The sequence below is a fragment of the Hypanus sabinus genome, chromosome 8 (assembly GCF_030144855.1).
Source record: "Hypanus sabinus isolate sHypSab1 chromosome 8, sHypSab1.hap1, whole genome shotgun sequence".
Lineage (NCBI taxonomy): Eukaryota > Metazoa > Chordata > Chondrichthyes > Myliobatiformes > Dasyatidae > Hypanus > Hypanus sabinus.
This window is the reverse complement of record NC_082713.1, coordinates 17,700,579-17,722,648: the sequence shown is the minus strand read 5'-3', so window position 1 is coordinate 17,722,648 and position 22,070 is coordinate 17,700,579. Positions and strand designations below refer to the sequence as shown.

General features: G+C 42.9%; 1 protein-coding gene across 7 annotated transcripts in view; it reads right to left on the bottom strand.

Moving 5' to 3' along the window:
* cd99l2 (CD99 molecule-like 2) overlaps positions 1-22,070 on the bottom strand; it is a 244,306-nt gene that overhangs the window by 71,741 nt on the left and 150,495 nt on the right. For all 7 annotated transcript variants that reach the window (XM_059976743.1, XM_059976738.1, XM_059976741.1 and 4 more), the window contains exon 3: positions 16,218-16,259. In XM_059976743.1, the coding sequence (XP_059832726.1) occupies positions 16,218-16,259 (42 nt within the window). The remainder of the gene's footprint in view (positions 1-16,217; positions 16,260-22,070) is intronic.

Below are 22,070 nucleotides of genomic sequence, written 5' to 3'. Positions count from 1 at the left end.
ACTGATAAGAGAGATTGTCTGAAACACGAGTGCCAGTTTTTATCTAAAAGATACAGAAGTACTGGTCACAGTCAGTGAGGGAACACAAAGTGTTCTTTTTGTTTATACGACGCTGTTCCTTTGAGAGCTCTGGGGGTTAACCTTGCCAGTCTGGTTGAGAAAACACACTTTATTCCTAAACCGCTTTCGTAATTGGAGAGCTAAGAGCTGAAATGGGGTGGAAAAGTTCCACACCCAAGTGGTAACATGTCCCATTCCAGCAGGCACTAAAACCCCATCTAAAAATCATCTTCCAATTTAAATGAAACCCATATCAGAGGCTTGAGATCGATCCTTTCTCATCTGTGTTCAGGCTGCTAATTATCTGAGCTACACCATTGAGCCAATCTAATCCTTAAGCAGTTGGAACTTGCACTGAACAAAAATCTTCTTATGTTTTTGACCTCTATGTATGCTACCTTTCATTGCTGTGTATTGTTCATGGCCGTATTACATCCCAGGAGTAGGTCCAACTATAGTACTGAATATGTGACATCTTTCCTGGATTGAGTTAATGCCCCTAAGAGGCAACTTGTTAGAAATATCAACAAAAAATCCCCCTCTTACAGATGCCTAGTTCTTCCAGTATTGTTTTTTTTTGTTCCCAATACCAGCATCTGTAGTCTCTTTTATCTTCACTAACAGAGGCCACTTAGACGGAATAACCAGCTTTGGGAATACAGTCCCTGTGTAATTCTATGTAAGATGTTCATTGCAAATAACAGTGCAGAGACATTAGACTATAAGACCATAAGACACAGGAGCAGAATTAGGCCATTTGGCCCATTGAATCTGCTCTGCTATTCCATGGCTGATTTATTATCTCTCTCAACCCCATTCTCCTGGCCTTCGCCCTGTAATCTCTGACACCCTTACTAATGAAGAACTTATCACCCTCCACTTTAAATACATCCAATAACTTGGCTTTCACAGCCATCTGTGGCAATGAATTTCACAGTTTCAGCACCCCCTTGCTTATGAAATCCCTCCTAATCTCCTTTTGGAAGGGACATCTTTGTATTCTGAGGCTGTGCTCTGTAGTCCTAGACTGCCCCTCTATTGGAAACATTCTCTGCATGTCTGCTTTAACATGGCAGAAGCCTGAAATCTGATCCAGAGACAGAAGATGTTGGAACCCCTTGGCTGGTCAGGCAGAGGCTGTGTAGACTGAATAAGCATTAACAGTTGAAAGCTCAGTCTTGATCCCAGGGAGGAGGTGCTAAAACAACAGGACATAGGTTTAAGATCAAAGGTGAAAGGGACATCGGGGGTAGCCTCTTCTCACATATGCCCGTTAGCCTGTCTTGGTCCAACCACACTGGTGTCACAGCCATGACAGTTCAGCAACATCTTTACTCCCTCAGGAGACTAAATAAATCTGCATGTCCTCGTCAACCCTTACCTACAGATTTCTATTGATGCACCATTGAAAGCATTCTGTCTGGTATGGGCAACTGCTCTCCATGCACAGCTCAGCACATCACTGGAACTAGACTCCCCGCCTCAGTAATGCAACCAGTGTAGTCAAAGACACCACCCCCCCCCCCCCAGACATTCTCTCTTTTCCCCTCTCCCATCGGGCAGAAGATTTAAAAGTCTGACAGCACGCATCGGCAATTTCAGGGGCAGCTTCTATCCTGCTATTATCAGGCTCCTGAATGGACCTCTTTTACACCAAGATGGACTCTTAACCTCACATCTACCTTGTTATGACCTAGCACTTTATTGTTCAATGGACTTTCTCTGCAGCTTTTATACTTCTTACTGTATTGTTATTGTTCTGTACTGTTACTGTCTGCCTTACTGCACCGAGTCAAGAGTTGATCTGTATGAACAGTATGCATTACAAGCTTTTCACTGTATCTTGCTACAGATGACAATGATAACAAACACCAGTTCCAAAGGGTGGTGCACATTTGAAATGAGTGGAATATCCTGACCCGGATCTGGGCCGTACCTTCCAAATATCCGGACCAGACTCGCACTACCGTACTTTCCCTTTTCTATTTTCTAATTATGATTTACAATTTAAATTTTTATTATATTTACTTCAATTTGTACTTCAGGGAGCGTGAAGCGCAGAAACAAATATCACCGTGATGATTGTATGCTCTAGTATCAATTGTTTGGTGACAATAAAGCATTTGTATTTGTATTTGAAATCATGGTTGAGGCACACACTATCATATTGAAATGAATGTTGGAGAATATCAAAGACCTGAAACTGCAGAAATGTGTTATTTGAGAAGAAAAATGAAAATATCATGCAAGGACAGAGTAACAGATGAGGAAGTGTTGCAAAAAGCCAGAATAAAAAGAGACCTGATACCATCAATCACGAAACATCTGGGAGATGTACTGAGGAAAGAGAAGCTCAAACAGCTTGCTGATTGATGAAAGAAAAAGTCCCGGTCAACATTTCATGACATTCAAGAGTAATATCAAGGGGATGGACAGGCAAACGTTTTGAAGAACTTATTAGAAGTTCTCAGATGGAAGACCATGATTGCCCAAGTCACAGGACATGGCACATAATGATGATGATGATGATGGCAGGCACGTTAGCAATATTTGACTTTAATAAGTAGATGGATAGAAAAGGTTCTTAAATTTATAAGTGCATAGATAGGACAGGTTTCAAGGGCTATGGGCCAAACACAGGCAGTAGAGTGCAATACTTTAAAAAATTACTATCTATAATGGAATAAATAAAATAATGCATCGATCTGGGAAGACAGGGTGATGGTGAAGAAAAGCAAGGCAAACATAATGCTGGGACAGTAATATCGACCGTTAACTTTTTTCACAAGAAATTAATGAACTCCTTGGCTTTTTTGACCGTGGCTACAGAAGATGACGAGATTCTGAGGCTGGAGAAAATGGGTTGTGTTACTATTGAGGATGATCCTAAAGCTGTTCTGAAAATTGATAGAGGAGAAGGAAATAAGAATCAGAATCAGGTTTATTATCACTGACGTGTGTCATGAAATTTGTTGTTTTGTGGGAGCAAAAAGAGAACAAGAATAAGTAGAGTTTATGGGTTCAAATGTGGATGGTTTTCCCTTTTATTAGCAACCAGTAAAAATGCCAGAGAGATTAGACCATAAGACATAGGAGCAAAATTAGGCCATTCAGCCCATCAAATCTCCTCTGCCATTCCATCATGGCTGATTTATTATCCCTCTCAACTCCATTCTCCTGCCTTCTTCCAGAAACCTTTGATACCCCTACTAATTAAGAGCTTATCAACCTCTGCTTTAAATATACCCAATGATTTGGCCTCCACAACTGTCTGTTGCATGAATTCCACAGATTCACCACCCTCTGGCTAAAGAAATGCCTCTTCGTTACTTGGAGTCTTCCACCAGACTCACAGAAAAATAAAATGGAAGATACCTGCAGTTTGCAGCCTAACCTACAGACGTTATTAGATAACTGATACTTCAAAATCAATACCAGAAGCACATTTCGTGCAGTGGTGAGAGGCATAGAAAGATAGGCAGCACCTTTTCTGCAGGTGTAGTGGTATCAGCACTGGACTTTCCAAGAAAACCCTACGGACAACTACACTATCCATAGGGTCACTGTGAGTCCACAGTGACTCGACGGCACTCAACAACAACAATGACCATTACCAGAGGACATCCATTTAAGGTGGGTGGAGGAAAGTTTAGGACAGATGTTAGAGGTAGGTTTTCTACACAGAAAGTGGTTGGGACTGGAAGCATGTTGCTGGGGGTGGTAGGAGAGGCTGATACAATAGAGACATTTAAAAGATTCTTAAATAGCACATGGATATAAGAAAGACGAAGTGTTATGGGCTGTATAGGAAAGAAGGCTACATTGACTGTGGAGTTGGTTGATATGAGTTGGCACAACATTATGGGCCGAAGAGCCTGAACTGTGCTGTACTGTTCTATGTGATATTCTCAAAGTTCAAAGTACATATATTATCAACTTACATATACACTACACCAAGATTCATTTTCTTGTGGGCATTCACAGTAAAATTGCAGAAGCACAATATCAGGGTTCCCAACCACCGGTACCGGGCCGCAAAGCATGTGCTATCAGGCCACGAGGAAACAATATGATTTGGCGATATGAAACGATATAAGTCAGCTGCACCTTTCCTCATTTCCTGCCACGCCCACTGTTGAACTTGAACGCACGTGAGGTCATTACCCACACGAGGTCATCAGTCGGCTAAGCGCAGTGATACCCTTGTGCCGGGGATCACTGGTTGGTCTCGGATCACCAGCCGCCTCGCACGGCCGGCGAGGAGTGCTGTTGCTACCGGCCTGGAACGCGGACAGATGGGCGCCACCTCTAAACCTGTTTAGCACCCCCAATGTTCGTGGGGAACCCAGTGCTAAAATATTCGCAGACGACCTAATTCGAGCTCAGGGTTTCATAAGTAGCAGAGCAGCTACCTTGCTGCGATCACAGAATCAATGAAACAGGTTCACAATGAATACAGACCAATGTGCAAAAGACAATATACTCTGCAAATACAAAAATTGTAATAATAATAATGTAGAATAAATAAGCAATAAATAATAACTTTATTCATATAGCACTTTTCATGCAGGCTCAAAGTGCTTTACATAGAGTGTAAAGATAAATAAATATAATCATAAAAATACAAGACAAAATTAAAAATCATAAGTGATGACAAGCATGATATAGAATAAAATGCAACTGAATATAACAAATTATAAAAATATAATCAATATGAACAATAGGTAGTCCAAACTTAAAAAGTAGGCTTTTAGAATATTGAGAAGAAGTTGTGTTGTCCTTAAAAATAAGTCCATAGATTAGCCGTAGGATGGGGAACAGATAAGTGCTGGGGTCAGTGAAGCTGAGTGAAGTTATCCTTCCTGGTTCAAGAGCTTGATGGTTGAGGGGTAATAACTGAGATTTCTGCTGTTTTTTCATCATCTTTTAAGAAAAAAACTGTTTTCTTCAAAGGGAATAAACTATTTCTCCATGTTCTCTAACTTCTATTTTCAAAACTGCAGTAACTGGATGAATTAATGTTACTCCAACCATTAAAATAGGCAAACCAGTGCCCCGGGAGATTGTCCCCGTGCTGCTCAGTGGTAAGAATATTCTGCTTGAAGAGATAAGTGTTTACTATGTATTGTTTCTTCAGTCCCAAGCAGGGGTGATACTGACACAACGAGAAGCTCCTCACACTCTCCGGACACAGACAGCCAGACATACTTTATTGATCCCGAGGGAAATTGGGTTTCGTTACAGTCGCACCAACCAAGAATAAAGTAGACGCACTTCATTTAGCAGGCTGAGATAATCAATGTCATGAAGTTCCAAGTAAATTTATTATCAAAGTACATAAATGTCATCACGTACAATCCTGAGATTAATTTCCTTGCGGGCGTACTCAGTAAATCTAAAAGTCGCAATAGAATCAGTGAAGGACTGTGCTCAACAGGATGGACAAACAGCCAATTTGCCAAAGGCAGCAAACTGTGCTGATACAAGAGAGTAAATAAATAAATAAGTAATAAATACCAAAAACATGAGACCAAGAGTCCTTGAAAGTGAGTCCATAGGTTGTGGGGACAGTTCAGTGCTGGGGTGAGTGAAGTTATCCCCTCTGGTTCAAGAGCCAGAGCGGTTGAGGTGGGAAAACCTCCACAGCAGAATGATGGGAGTTATGTAGGATTACAACAAGCACAGAAATTCTGGTTGCCTCATTATAAGAAAAATGTGGAAGCTTTAGAGAGGGTGCAGGAGAAATTTATCTGTTGGATTAGAGCTCACCTCATGAGGAAAGGTTGAGTGAGTTAGGGCTTTTCTCCTTGGTGAGGAGGAGATGACTTGATAGAGGTGTATAAAATGAAAGGAGGTATGAATAGGGTAGACAGCCAGGTCTCGGCCTGAAACATCAACTGTAATCTTTTCCATAGATGCTGCCTGGCCTGCTGAGTTTCTCAAGCATTTTGTGTGGGTTGGTTAGACAGCCAGCACCTTTCTCCCAAAGGGACAATGGCTAATTTGAGAGGGCATGATTTTAAGATGACTGGAGGAATGTCAGAGGTAAATATTTCACACAGAGAATGTAAGTGCATGGAACATGCTGACAGGGATGGCAGTACAGGCTGGTACGTTGGGGACTTTTACGAGACTCTCAGATGGGCACGTGGATGAAAGAAAAATGAAGGATTATGTGAGTTGGAAGGGCTAGAACAACCTTGGGGCAGGTTAAAGCCTCGACATATCATCATGGGCTGAAGAGCCTGTGCTGTACTCTTCTATGTAATCTTCTCCGTGGATTGTCACCTTGTCAAGGTGGAGAAGCTTGTGTGGTCCTGAGGTCCCGAGAGCGATGCCGTCTGGAGCTATGCTCCTGGTAGGGTCACCCATGGCGGTAAGGTCAAGGGTGAGGTCCCTGACAAAGAACAATCCAACCAAGACCTCAACGGTGGAACAGGCGGACGAAGTTACTTCGAACTCAACGGCTGTGAAGGCGGATGAAGGCGGCAACAAATCCATCAGCTCCAATCGTCATGGTTTCCATGCCATTAGAATCAGTTGGTTGATTTGTGAAGTATTGTGTGCTTCTTGGAGCGCAACATCAAGCACACGTTAAACAAATACACGCACAGGCGTCTTTGCTCTGTGGAAATGGAATGAAGACCATAATCCTCGACCTCGAGGGATAGCCACGACGATGCACATAAACACAATGAGGGGAGGTAAATTCCTGACTGGATGAAGGGTCTTGACCCAAGTTGTCGACAGACTGTTTTCCTCCATAGCTGGTACCTGATCCACTGAATTCCTCCTGCATCCCGTAATCAATTATCTTGTGCTTGAAAGTATATCTTTAATATGAAATGAAAGAGAAGGTTGGTAGCTTGGCGACTTATTGGTCGGGTTGGCTGCCGAGGCTGTTGGTTAGGTTGCAAACGTCTCATCACCAGTCAAGGAGCCATCTTCAGTGTGCAGCTGAGCATTGTTTCTGCCAAGCGCTCACGTTTGAATTGGTCTGACTCGTTGTTCTGATTGGTTAGCTGTCATGCTGGCCGCTGGTCCAGTTCATCGGGACCCAGCAGAAACATATTCAATATGTTCACAAGACATGAGTGATATTGCCAGAGCTGTCCACTCCTGGATGTATTGAGTATATCTCTGGTAGATTATCTTCATATCTTGATGGAATGTTTCATAGGGTAGTGAGGTTTAACATGACCACACAGGATAGCTTTTCTGCGATCCTACAGTAAGTGGAATTTTCCTGACAATAAATGTCCTACAAAGGATCAGATTGGTTGAATACAGCTTTGCAACTTCAGGGCTGTCAATGAGCTGAAGTAACTTCTACCCCATTTGGACAAAGCACAGATAATGTGGAGCACCTTTGCTCCGTCTGTAACACACAGGATTTCCTGGTGGCCAACCATTTTAATTCCACTCAGAAACGTCGGCCCATAGCCTTCTCTACAGCCACAATGGGGCCACACTCAAGTTGTAAGAGGCAACAACTCATTTTCTGTCAGGGCAGGCACATCAATTGCTCTAATTTCTGGTAAATTCTCCCCCATCCCCTTCTCTCTTTTTCTATCCCCCATTCTGGATCCCCTCTTTTCTCTTCTCCTCTCATCACTTACCTGCACCTCCCTTTGGTGCCTATCCTCCATCCCTTTCTCCCATGGTCCACTGTCCTCTCCTATCAGATTTCTTCTTCTTCAGCCCTTTACCTCTTCTGCCTATCAGCTCCCAGCTTCTTGCTTCACACCCCACTCCCTTACCCACCTACATCTCCCCCTAACCTGGTCTCACCAATCACTTGCCAGTTTGTATTCTCTTCCCCCATCTTTTTATTTGGGCTTCTTCCCCCTTCCTTTCCAGTCCTGATGAAAGGTCACGGCCCAAAACATAGACTGCTTATTTCCTTCCATAGATACTACCTGACTTGCTGAGTTCCTCCAGCGTTTTGTGTATAATAATGTGGAACATTCTCTTCAATTTTAGCCATAAGAAAAAAACATCCTTTAACTTTGATTAATAGCCTGCAGATTTCTTTAAACAATGATTTTTATCAAGTAGAATTGCAAAATTGTATAACTAGCGTTAGCAGAAACTTGTCATATGACGTTGCACAGTAATATTCTAAAATGGAAACAGTGTGTGTTAGCTGCAGTCTTGATACTACTGATCAAGAATGTATCCTGCGGGTGTAAATTTCAGCCTTAAACAGACGTCTCTTCAGAGGAATCCCTAGACTCAGTTCTTAATCAGTTGCAAATAAGACGAAAGTCTGATTTCCCCCATTAACAAATCTCAGCGTGGAAACGCACAAAAATTGACATTGTGCGGATAGCTCAGGAGAAATTGCTTCATTTAATGAGCAAGATTCTGAATAAAGTACACAGGCAGTTTGATTTCTGACATTTTTTTTGTAAAGTTAAAGGCTGCTTCTCCTTGTAGTTAGGACTGAACAGAATAGTCCACACCCTGAGCTGTAGGCTCAGTGGGGTTGAGTTGACCAGTATGAAGATCACAAGTTTGTCTTACACTATGACAGGTTGGTAATTTGGATTTAAATAACCTGATCAGTTGAACATAAGAATTAGGAGCAGGAGTCAGCTACCTGACTGACATTAAATACCTGACATCTCTAAAACAAGAGATGTTGTAAATCTCGAGAAACACATGCACAAAAAAGTGCTGGAGGAACTCAGGTTGAAAGGCATCATCTATAGAGAGGAATAATGTTTCAGGCCAAGATCCTTCATCAGGACTGGAAAGGAAGGGGGGGGGCAGAGGCCATTCCCATTCTGACATGTCTATCCATGCCCCCACTGCTGCCATGATGAGGCCAAAATCGATTGGAGGATCGACACATCATATTCTCTCTGGGTAGCCTCCAACCTGATGGATTAAACATCAATTTTTCTATTAAGTTCTCACCCGTCCTCTGCTCTCTTCTTCCATTCCCCGTTCTGGTTACCATCTCGCCCCTTCTCTACAGCTCACCTGCCCATCACCTCCTTCTGGCTCCCCGTTTCCTTCCCTATTTTCCCTCTCCTCTCCTATCAGATTCCATCTTCTTCAGCACTTTACCTCTTCCACCTATCAGCTCCCAGCTTCTCACTTCATCCCCCACCCCCACCTTCACCCTCATTTACTCGCACATATCACCTGTCAGCTTGAACTCCTTCCCTTCTCCCTACCTCCTTATTGTAGGGGCTGGCTTTGGTCCCCTTCCCTTCCAATCCTAATGAAGGGTCTCAGACTAAAATGTCGACTGTTTATTCCGTACCATAGATACTGCCTGACTTGCTGAGTCAGAAGGTTCAGGAGCCTCAGACTCACACTACCAGGTTCAAGAACAGTAATTACACCTCAAACATCACACTTTTGAACCAGTGGGGGTAACTTCACTCTACTTCACTTGCTCCATCATTGAACTGTTCCCACAACTTACATACTCACTATCAAGGAGCCTTCATCTCATGTTCTCGATATTTATTGCTTATTTATTTATTATTATTATTATTATTTCTTTCTTTTTGTATTTGCTCAGTTTGTTGTCTTTTGCGCACTAGTTTAGCACCCAGTTGATGTAGTCTTTTACTGATTCTAGCATGGTTATTATTTTATTATGGATTTACTGAATATGCCCACAAGAAGATGCATCTCAAGGTGGCATATATGTACTTTGAGTTTTTAAATTAATTTTTTACGAGTTTCTACAATGTGACAAAACCAAAAAAAAGTAAAAAAGTTTATACAGTGCAAAACAAACATACCAAAAGTACAGTCCATAACAATTAAGAAAAGCACCCATAGTAGAATCGTATAAAGTTAGTTACCACCCCACCCTCCCACTACCCAACTCCAAGCCAACCTTACGATATATAAAAAAGTTAATCAGAACTCTATCACCACAGATCTGTATTTATAAAAAGGTATATTGCCTACTACCTGAACTATATTACGTTTACACATTAAAAAAAAACATAAATCTTAACCGTAAGAAGCTGCAAGTAAGGGATTTAAATGCAAAAGAAAAACAGGGATGGAGGCAACCTTAATCTAAACAGGAATTATGAAAATATTCAAGAAAAGGTCGCCACACCTTTTGGAACTTTATGTCCAAATTAAGAAGTTAATAATGAGTATGTACTTTGATAATAAATTTATTTTGAATTGTCGAACTTGTGTGCTCCCCAAGCATTTTGTGTTACCCAGCCCCTACAGCTTATTTCACCAATCATCAAAACATAAACTGACCTTCTCTCTTAGTAACGTTCTGCACCACATATCCCCCAATTCCCTTAATATCCAGAAATCAATTTATCTTTGTTTTGAACCTTGGGCATTTGTAGCAGAGAATTCCATCCACCTTTCAAGTGAAGAAATGTACCCTTTTCTCAAACCTATGCATCTAATCCACCCTCTTCTGAGGGTCCTCAGTCAGAGGAAAAGTCTTCTCTGCAGTTGACTTGTTGAGCTCTTTAAAAGTTTTATATGCTTTCATGAGATCTCCTCCCATGCTTCTAAGGTCTAAAGAATGAAACTAATTTTCAGAACGGCACAAGTATGATCTTTAAGGAAGCTAATCGATATCTGATTGATGATTGAATCTTGCTGCCTTCCAAAAGGCATTTGCACAAAACTAGTATCACTACTGATTCAGCAGATTGGCCCATGACTTACTGATGGCAGCACCTGGCATCTCACATGACTCTCACCTTTCTTTACAACTTCCCAGTTCAGAACTAAAACTTGTAAAAATCAAATGCTTTGCGGCTAAAGGGTTTAAAGCGGCTTCATCTTATATCTTAGCAGGTCAGTCAGCATCCATGGAAATGAATAAACGCCGACATGTCAGACTGAGTCCCTTCTTCAGGACTGGAAAGGAAGGGGGATAGATGCCAAAATAAAAAGGTGGGGGGAAGGGAAGGAGGCTAGCCAGAAGATGTTAGGTGGAGTCCCAGGTGGGTAGGAAGGGTAAAGGGCTGGAGGGGAAGGAATCTGAAAGGAGAGGAGAGTGGACCATAGGAGAAAGGAAAGTCGGAGGAGACCCAGAGGGATGAGATAGCAGGGTGGGAAGGGTTAAAAGGCCAGAGAAGGGGACAGAATCTATATTCATGCCATCAGGTTGGAGGCTACCCAGATGGAATATGTAAGAGGCTAAGAAATAGGAACAGGAGTAGGCCATCTGGCCCGTCGAGCCTGCTCCGCCATTCAATAAGATCATGCCTGATCTAGCCATGGACTCGTCTCCACCTATCTGCCTTTTCCCCATAACCCTTAATTCCCTTACTAAGCAAGAATCTATCCAAGCTCGTCTTAAATTTATTTACTGAGGTAGCCTCCACTGCTTCATTGGGCAGAGAATTCCACAGATTCACAACTCTCTGGAAAAAGCAGTTCCTCCTCATCTCCATCATAAATCTACTCCCCTGAATCTTGAGGCTACATCCCCTAGTTGTCGTCTCACCTACCAGTGGAAACAACTTTCCTGCCTCTATCTTATCTACCCCTTTCATAATTTTATATGCTTCTATAAAATCTCCTCTTATTCTTCTGAATTCCAGTGAGTACAGTCCCAGGCGACTCAATCTCTCCTCACAGTCTAATCCCCTCATCTCTGGAATCCCCTCACCTCTGCACAGCCTCCGAAGCCAGTATATTCTTCCTCAAGTATGGAGGCTAGAACTGTATGCAGTACTCCAGGTGCGGCCTCCCAAGTACCCTGAACAGTTGTGGCGAAACCTCCCTGCTCTTAAATTCAATCCCTCTAGCAATGAAGGCCAACGTTGCATTTGCCTTCTCGATACCCTGCTGCACCTGCAAACCAACCTCTTGTGTTTCATGCACAAGCTCTCCCAAGTCCCTCTGTACAGCAGCATGCTGAAATTTTTTTTTTACCAGTTAAATAATAATCTGCCCTTTCATTTTTCCTTCTGCAGTGTATGACCTCAGGACTGATGAAGGGTCTCGGCCGGAAACATCGACTGTTTACTCTTTTCCATAGATGCTGCCTGGCCTCCAGCATTTGGTGAGTGTTGCTTGGATTTCCAGCAGATTTCCTCTTGGAAGATAACTATAAGTTTGGTGGCAGTGGATGGGAGTACTCCAGAGCTGATGAGGACAGTTATCGAGTTGGATACAGTTTTCTGACGGTCTGGAGTATGGCCCTTTTCCAGGGGCAGATATAAGGATGTGTCTGAGAGTTGCCTTCTGCAGTCAGCAAGGCAAAGGTCAGTGCACTCTACGACAACAGCACCTCCTGCCGAGTTCCTCCACCATTTTGTATGAGTTGCTTTGGATTTCCAGTATCTGCACAATTTCTCGCCTTCATCTTATATCAGTTATATTAGGGTTTAAATCATTATTCTACTTGTAGTTTGACTTTCTTTGTGCTTGCTAGTGTGTTTGCATAATCACTGGTTTGTGAGTAAATGCTCAGTGGATTCTCAGTAATGAGAGGTACAGTTGGTCCTGTATTCTTGTACTTTCTTTGTCTGTAAGCTTGGGACGTCATGGCAGCACAAGTAAATCAAAGATGTCTTTATTGTCTCAAAGGCTGTCCTCAACAAAAGAATTTCCTCAGCTATCCAGTTGAACTAGTCTTCAATATCAAGATTCAGATGCAGATTTATTTATCGTATACTCCCTGATTCCTATGTCTTAGGTACACAAAGACAAACAGTAAAATACGCCATTTGCGTCAACAACCAACACACCTAGGGAAGTGCTGGGGGCAGCCCGCGAATGCCGCCACCCATTCTGGTGCCAACATAACATGCCCATAGTGCCGGGCAAAGTAACACAGACACAGCTAGCAATGAACCACCTACAGCAAAACAAGCCCCATTCCTCCCTCTCCCCCCACCCACCGACACACCGGTACAGCCCTCTAATCCTGTACTCAGCCTTGGCCAATGGGATCTGACTTCTGGTCCTGTGATTGAAGTACGAGGTGAGGCTCTTCGTTCATTCTTTCCTCCTTACTTACAGTAGAGTGAGAGTTAGCTACCTGCTGTGGTTTACTATTATTGGTTTGTTGTGAGCATTTAATAAAAGGACTGTAACCACAAGATACGTGCCTCATTCTTCACTTCAGAAGAACTTTCTGGACAACATTATTTCCAGATCCAGCATTTTCACCATTATAATTGAATCAGATACTGTATATCTGGGTGGCAAAGTATAAGGTGCCCTCCCTCCGCTAGCCTGCAGGTCATCCTCGGGCAAGGTGTAGCACCTGCTTAGCGCCCCCCCCAGATCAGGGTCACGTGAAGGATGTGAACAGGTGGTGGATGGCTGTATGAGCAGCCAGTGTGTATCACAAGTCCTGGCTATGTGACCACTGATGTCAGGTAGACAATCTCTGAAGAATATTGACAACGGCTGGGGTCACCTGTCTTGTAAAGACACTGCCCAGAAGAAGGCAATGGCAAACCACTTCTGTAGAAAAAATTTGCCAAGACCAATCATGGATAAATCGCCCACGTCTTACAATATGGCACCTAATGGTGATGATATACTGTTATTATTTGTGGAAAAAAATATCCCAATTCCTTTCACAGAGAGAGGTACCAGGTATGAGGGTCCTCTCTTGGGGTTGGAGGACTGTCTTTATGTTTGAGTGGATGGGAGGGAGGAAGGGGGTTGGTTTTGCTGTTGTGTTGTTGTTCCTTGTGTTGTTTTTGCTGAACACGCTGGGCACGCCATGTTGGTGCCAGAACGTGAGGCAACACTTGCAGGCTGTCCCCAGCACGTCCTTAGGCTGCTAACACAAACAACATATTTCACTGTATATTTCAATGTTCATGTGATAAATAAATTAATTTGAATCAGAATATTAATCCATTCTGCAACTTGAGTTAAGTCTGGCCCTGGATGGCACTGAATAATATTGTGAGAGAACAGGCCATTGGGCCTATCGCTCTTTAACCAGTGCTACGCCCATTTCATTTACTAGACTTTCAGCCACTTCCTTTCTTCTCTGCTTTCCCCACGATTCCTGATAAGAAAAGCCAGATCACAACCTGCAAAAAATTATACTTAACTCACAGCCTACACAGAAGCACTTCCTGCTCAGATTTAGCCATGGCAGCACACAGTTAGCATGACGTTGCTGCAGTGCCAGCAACCCGGGTTCAATTCTGCCTCCCTCTGTAAGGAGTTTTTAATGTTCTCTCCCTGAGTGGGTTTCCTCAAGATGCTTCTTTTTCCTCTCACATTCCAAAGATGTATAGATTAGCAGGGTAATTGGTCACGTGGCTGTAACTGGATGGCATAGACTTGTTGAGCTGGAAGGGCCTGTATCTCTAAATGAACCAAACAAGGTTCTGAAAATGAACATAGAGAGAATCAGGCACCTAGATGCAATCACAAAGGCCCACCAGTGCCTCAAGTTTCTTCGAATGGTTTGCCACCCAACAGTCCAACAAACTTCTACAACTGTACTGTTGAAAGTATTCTGACTGGTTGCATTGTGGTGTGGTACGCCATTTGAATGCTCAGGAAATTCAGAAGCTGAAGAGAGCAGTGCACTCAGTCCAGTGCACATCCCTCTCCACCCTCAGTAGTATCTGCATGAAACACTACCATCGCTGGCTGTGAAGGTCAAGTCATTGGATATGTTACATACCCCATGGGTATCTTGTGACTGTCTTATGACCATGATGTAATTCTGAGCATGATGTAATGGTCTTGTGATGGTGGGGTGATGTAATTTCCCACCAGTGTGAGGCCACATGATGTAATTTTCCCACCAGTGAGAGGTCATGTGATGGCCTGTTTCAACAGGTATAAAAGGGGAAAGCCTTGCTGTGACGCAGCTCAGTTCGTGGTTTAATTCGTCAGTTACTCAGTTATGCTATGTATTCGTCTCATGACGCAGTTTTGTTTTAAAGTGGAGTTTTACTTTCTATCTTAAGTCTCAAAGGTTATTGCCAGCAGTTTTGCCACAATGCTGCCAGTTTAGTCCAGTCGGAGAGTGAAGAATTTATCGAAGTACGGGAACCTGAAGGATCGAGTAAAGGTGGAGTCGCCAGTGGTAATACAGGATCGACCTTATTTAATCTTTGTTCAAGGAAGTAGTAACCTGCATCCGGGATATCCTCTGCATTGTGAAAGCAGAAAGGGCTGGGTGCAGTGTTATTTGCCAAGGAAGGTCAGTTCCTTTAAGCCATTTTTATTTCCTTTGCCGTAAGTCCTTCGGGCAAGGCATATTTCAGCTGTGATCAGCAGTAACATCACGCCGTCGAGGAATTCGTTACTTCAGGAAAGTCTCTCCTAATTGACTGTGTAAATCATTTGGACTTTTGCATTTATCGCTTCAAGAACTGTGTTCGCATTTATCATTTTAAGAACTATTCGAGTTGCCATACAGCAGTTAACTTCTGGTTAAGCTAGTCATTTGTTTACTTTTCATTTTTATTGAGCAGTGTTTAATAAACGTTTTATTTGTTTATAAAATACCTGTCTCAATTCTATATTCATTGTTGCCACATCATAACAGATATAAGATGGTGGATAATAGGTTTTTGATTAGCAAGGGAGTCAAATATTATCAGGAATGGGGGTGTGAGGGATAATAAATCAGCCATCATGGAATGGTGAAGCAGGCTTGATGGACCATATGGCTTAATTATGCTCCTATATCTTATGGTCTAAGGCAGGGATTCCCAACCTGGAGTCCGCAGACCCCTCGGTTAATGGTAGGGGTCCATGGCATATAAAAAGTTTGGGAACCCCTGGCCTAAGGCAACATCCATCAAAGAATCCTTCCATTCATGCCATCTTTTTGTAGCTACCATCGCGAAGGAGGACCAGAAGCCTGAATCCCACACCACCAGGTCCAAGAACTTCCCTTCAATCATTTGGTTCTTGAACCAACGGGGCACAACCTTAATCATTCCCTCTGTACAGTAAAACTATGGCCACTTTTTGCCGCAATGGGCTTTGTTTCTTTGTTCTAATTGTATCCCTTCTGGTATAATGTTATTTAAGTTTATATTTTTCTCGTGTCTCTAATGTTATGTGCCTGTAACGCTGCAGTGAGCAAGTTTTTCATTGCACCCCAGTGCTTACATGCATTTGAACATATGAATATAAATTCAATTTTATGACTTTTTCACTTCCTCAGGTATTAAAATATGTATAACGGGTGAAGTACTTACCAGTACCTGCCCCACCTGAAGGGTTGCGAGGTTTCTCAGGAGCTGTTGAGAAAATAAACTGTGTTAGTTTTGTGGAAAGCATTGCATCATAACAAGATGAACATGACTGTTATCACCCATTAGCAGTGACATTCACCTGCAGCACAGAATGGTTCATGGGTTGTGCTAGAGTTACATTCATTTCCCACCTGAACAACTTCCAGCCAAAGCTACGTCCTTCAGAGAAGTCATTGTTCAGATACCAGTTTTTAAAAGAGAAATGCTGAGTGCAAGATGCTAAGAGGCACACACTGAGTGGACAGCCAGGGACTTTTTCTCAAGGTGGAAATGGCTAAGCCAGGAGGCATAATTTTGGGGTGACTGGAGGGAAGTATAGAGCAGTACTTCCCAGAATTTTTTTATGCCATGGACCCCTACCATTAACTGAGGGGTTTGTGGACACCAGGTTGGGCACCCCTATTATACAGGGAATGTCAAAGGTAAGTTCTATACACAGAGAATCATACAGGTGTGGAATGGATGGTGGTGGAGGCAGATACATTAGAATCTTCTGAGAAACTCTCAGGTAGGCACATGAACGATAGAAAAATGGAGGCCTATGTGGGAGAGAGGGGTTAGATCGATCCTTCCTCCAATCACATTGCAATTATGCCATTGTGGCGGCTCATTTCCTAGTGTATGCGAACCGACTCACAATTAGATAGCCTACGGGGGTTTGCGAGCACAGAGCTTTGGAGCCTCTTCGCCATGGGGGGCCGGTTGACAGAGGCTTAAAAGTGAGGCTGAAGTTTTCGAATAAAGTTTTTTCCTTCGACTGCAGTTACCGACTCCGTGTCGTAATTTTAGCGCTGCGTGTAGCACACCGCTACACCATCTTGTATTAGCCATTTCCGCCCTGGGAACATGTCTCTGGCTGTCAATTTGATGTTTTATACTTGTGAGAACTGATAATAGGAAGTTCATTTAACATATCAAGCAAAAGACAGTGCTGCTGATTCCCAATGTACCACGGATATTTAAGAAACTCTTAAATAGGCACAGGGATGATAGGCAAATGAAGGGTTATGTAGGAGGGAAGGGTTAGATTGATTTGGAGTAGGTTAAAAGGTTGGCACAACGCCATGAACCAAGGAGCCTGTACTGTGATGTCATGTTCCCGATTCCACCCTTTCTTGTCTCAGGATAACACAAGTTCATGATCACTGCCTTGGTGAGCTCCCTCACAGCACTCAAATTACACCCGTCTGCCAACCCCACCTACCACCTCACCCTCACAAGGCACTTCTGTTTTTTCCAGTTCCATAAACTGACATTACTCTGGTTTGCCCACCACAGCTGCACAAACATTACACTCCCCTCCCTCCTCAGCTGCCCAATCCCAAACACCTCAACTGACAGACCCTCAAAGATGACCAGCAATAAAGCAGCCCCGTCTCCCACTATCACTAATCCTCAGCTGCTGATCCTCAGGCCAACACCAGCTCCCAATCCATGGCATTCCGCCCCACACCTCTGGTACCTTCTCCCCAGCATCCCAGTTGTGGGCTCTGGGACTAGAGTGTGGAATTGTTATTTTCATTGTAATTGAAGTATCCTGTGTTTGACTTTTTATATAATAACCTGTGTGTAATTTTTCAGTGAATTTTCAGTGAGTGCAGTAAAGCTGATTCTGTATTTTTCGAGAAGTTTCTTCGTAGCCTGTGTCACGCCACAGAATCTGGCTATTTCATAGGCCACCTCTTATCACAGGAATGTGTCTTATTTCTCTAATGAGCTACTTTTTTTGAGCATAAGATGACCAAAACTTTTTTTTTTGTTTTCTTTTCTTTGTTCTCCTTACAATAGTGTGTGTTGGTTGCCTTTTTAAAAATTGTTTTGAACATCTAATGCATGGCAGGGTAGCATAGCAGTTAGCACATCGCTTTCCAGAACCAACGACCGGGGTTCAACTCCGGCTGCTGTCTGTGAGGAGTTTGCACGTTCTTCCTGTGACCATGTTGGTTTCCTCTGGGTGCTCCAGTTCCCTCCCACATTACGAAGACGTGGTAGGTTATTTGGTCACATGGGTGTAATTGGGTGGTGCGGACTCCTTGGGATGGTAGGTCGTGTTATCATGCCCTATCTTGGAATTAAAATTTTTTTTTAAAAATTAAAAGGGCTATCATTACAAGATCTACGCCTCCTAGGTGACTTCCGAGGAACCTCCTTCATGCAATCTGCTGCAACGTGTGTTCCAAGAGAGCCAACCCAGGTAGTGACATTATTAAAGAGCAATTTTGTGCCCATTGTTGGGTGATTTGGAATTAAAAACAGATGTTGGCACAGCAACCAGTAACCACTTAATACACCTCTGTTGGCACCAAGGTAAATTCTGGCCAAGATACCTTACAATGGTGGTCCTGTGGAGATTGATTTCATATAAATTAAAAGCGTGGTCATTTTAGATATACTGAGCAACAATATCAAAGTATTTATCGGCGCGTATTGAGGACTTGAGTGATCTTATTTAAAATTAAAGCATTCCTCAATTCTGCCTATATATACACACATATAATCCAAGGTTGTCTGTGAGAGCTAGTTCAGCAGGTTTTGGAGTTACTGCCACAAGGTGGAGATTGGTAACTAACTATAAAACCAATAGAGGTACAGGAGATAGCAGATGCTGGATTCTGTAGTGAAAAGCAAACTGCCGGAGGTATTCAGGAGGTCGGGCAGCAACTGTGGAGGGAGGGGAATGGTTGACATTTCATTAGGAGACCTGCATCTGGAGGGAGTGGAAAACCCCCAAAGCAGAGAAATCACTTTCTGTTTTTGGAGCTTAACTATGCTTGTAGCTCTCTGGCACCTTGAACAGGGTTTTTGATTCTGCAGTTAGGGGAAAGAATTCTGTAGCATTTCAACGATCAGACCCAGGAAGCTAGTGAAAAGACCATAAGGCAAAAGTACAGGATTAAGCCATTCAGCCCATCGAGCCTGCTTCACCATTCAATTATGGCTGATTTACATTCCATCTCAACCTCATTCTCCTGCCTTCTGCCTATAACCTTTGACACCCTTACTAATCAAAACCTATCAACCTTCAATTTCAATATACTCAACGTCTTGGCCTCCACAGCCATCTGTGACAATGACTTCCACATATTTATTATTCACTGGCTAAAGAAAGAAAGTCTATGTTGGAGGGAAGGTTATATCGTTCTTAGAGTAGATTAAAAGATCAGCAGAGCATTGCGGGCCAAAGGGTCGGTACTGTGCTGTAATGTTTCTATGTTCTAAAAGTTAAGAATGGGCACAAGCATCGTTCGAGTGCTCTCCCTTTCCTTTTTGTTCACTTGTCTGTTCTTTCGTTGTATAGTTTGATGGCATTTGTTGCCCTTTATGATATTGGCTCTTATTCTGGTTGAGACAATAAGATCGAAAAAATTATCTAGAATAAAGGGTAATGGAATCAGTGAAATGAAGGCACGTGCCAGGCATACCACAGTTTCTTCCTGTTTCATCTGCCTCATCCCTGCTTTCCATCATTTCTATCCCCTTTTTCTCTCTTCTAATTTACTTTTGAAGACACCTATTTTCCTTAACTGCCTCACCATCTGTGTCGTAGTTGATAGCCTACCCTAGCAGCCTCTAAGGTGGAAGGCCGAAAGTGCAAGTCACTGGGAGACAACAGCACCACCTTCCAGTAGATATGTTAAATCAACAACCTTTCTGTTCTTACAAGTACAAAAGATGGTACAGCATAAGAGGCTTGGATCGAGTGGACTGCCAGAAACCCTTCCCCGCAGGGTGGAAATGGATAATAGAAAGGAACATCATTTTATGGTGATTGGGGAAAGTATAGGGCCATGTCAGAGCAGTACATCCATGAAATGCACTCCCAGTGGTAGTAGAAACTGATACAAAGATTCAAAGAACATTTATTATCAAAGTATGTATGCAGTATTCGCCTTCTTGCAGACAGCCATGCTACAAAGAACCCGTTCAAACAATACATCAGACTCCCGACACGCAAAAAAAAAAAGAAAAAGTCGCACAAACGGCCAAAAACCAGCGAATAACACACAGAATATTAAACATCAAACTGCAGAGAGCCTGAAACAGTCTAGGAATGTTCAGTTCAGTTCAATTTGGCGCTGTGTCACTTGTTGACTGCAGGCTGCAGAACCAGTCCTCCCACATCAAAGTCACACAAAATTGCAACGAGAAAAGGAATAACCAGAGACCGAGTCCTCTAAAAGTGAGTCCAATACACAAACTGCACCAATTAAACCTTGCCCGAGACTCCCTTAGATAAGCATATCAATGATAGAAAAATGGAGGGCTGTGTGGGAGGGAAGGGTTAGATTGACCTTAAAAGCATAACATTCTGGGCAGAAGGGCCTGTACTGTGTTGTACTGTTCTATCCTTCAAAGAAAACTAGTGGAGTCATCTTCAGCCTCATCTTCATTCTCACTCAGCTTCTGCAAGTTATTACACCCATCTGTTTTAGCTTTACAGAAAATGGCTGCTGTGAGTTTGAGAATCTTTCAGCTTCAAAGTACGCGGTGGTCTGGAGATCACAGAAAAGGCAAATAATTATTTTAACCAGTTCTTGTGGTAGCAAGTTCAGCACTTGCCCTCTGTTCCAAGTAAAGGAATTTCCCTTTGCTTCCTTGTTGGATTGCTTAGAAGCTCTTCGGATTCCAATTCGTTTATCACACGTACATCATGCTTGCGTTTACAACCCAGGGAAGTAATGGGAGAAGCCTGCATGTGTCACAGCACACTCCAGTGCCTTGTATTCATCAGAATTTCTGACAGGTAGAAACGTTCTTCATACTTCCACTCTGTTGAACCCTTGTATAATCTTTAAGGAGCTCCAGCTCAAAGTCCTTGTTTCACTAAATGAAAAATTTCCATTCTGTTTATTCTTTTAGCACAGTACAGCCCACGATGTTGTGCCAAATGTTTAACCTACCCTGGGTTCAATGTAACCCTTCCCTCCCACAGACCCCTCCTTTTTTCTTTCATCTATGTGCTCATCATGAATACTTAAGGACTCATAAACTCTTCTTGAGCTTCCAGCTGAGTAGAGGTATAGATTTTAACCGACATTTTGATGACAAACACTGTCATCTTCATCGGGGATGATGGCTGGGCATGTCTTGTCTGGTGGTATATATGTTCAACTTCTGTCATCCGTCCCTCGTGATTGGTTAGTCCTCATCCAATCAGGTTTCCGCTGTCCCACCTTGTTTACAATTGAATTACAGTTCTTAGAGCAAGATCTTTGTCTTGGTTAAAATTCTTTTCCTCCAGTTTTATTTCAATGGCTTCCTTCACCAAGCCTATAGCATAGCACAGTAGTCAATCCTGTGGCCATTGTTCTGCTACCGCCGATTTCGCCGGGTAACCCAAACGGATACACCTCCCGTGCTCCTTGATGCACGTTTCCACTGTACATCCCGACTGGCTGATAAATACTGCTCGGCATTTACAGGGAATCCTGTAAATGCCAGTCATCCTGAGTCCCGGGTCATCTTTGACCCACATAAGTTGTGATTTGTGCTTCCTTATAGGTTTGTAGATGGTATTAATCCGTTATTTCTTCAGGATCCTGGTGATCCTTCCAGAAACCATGGAAATATAGGGAAGACAGACCGTGGTCATGGGTTCCTCTTCATTGTTAGGTTTCGATTGTAAACAAGGTGGGACAGAGAAAACCTGATTGGATGAGGACTAAACAATCAGGATGGATGGACGACAGGGGTATAAATACCGCAGGACTAGACAGAGTTTGTCATCGAAATGTCTGTTAAAATTAATACCCGTAGTCAGCTGGAAGCCTGTGAAGAGTTTATTCATCATGTATG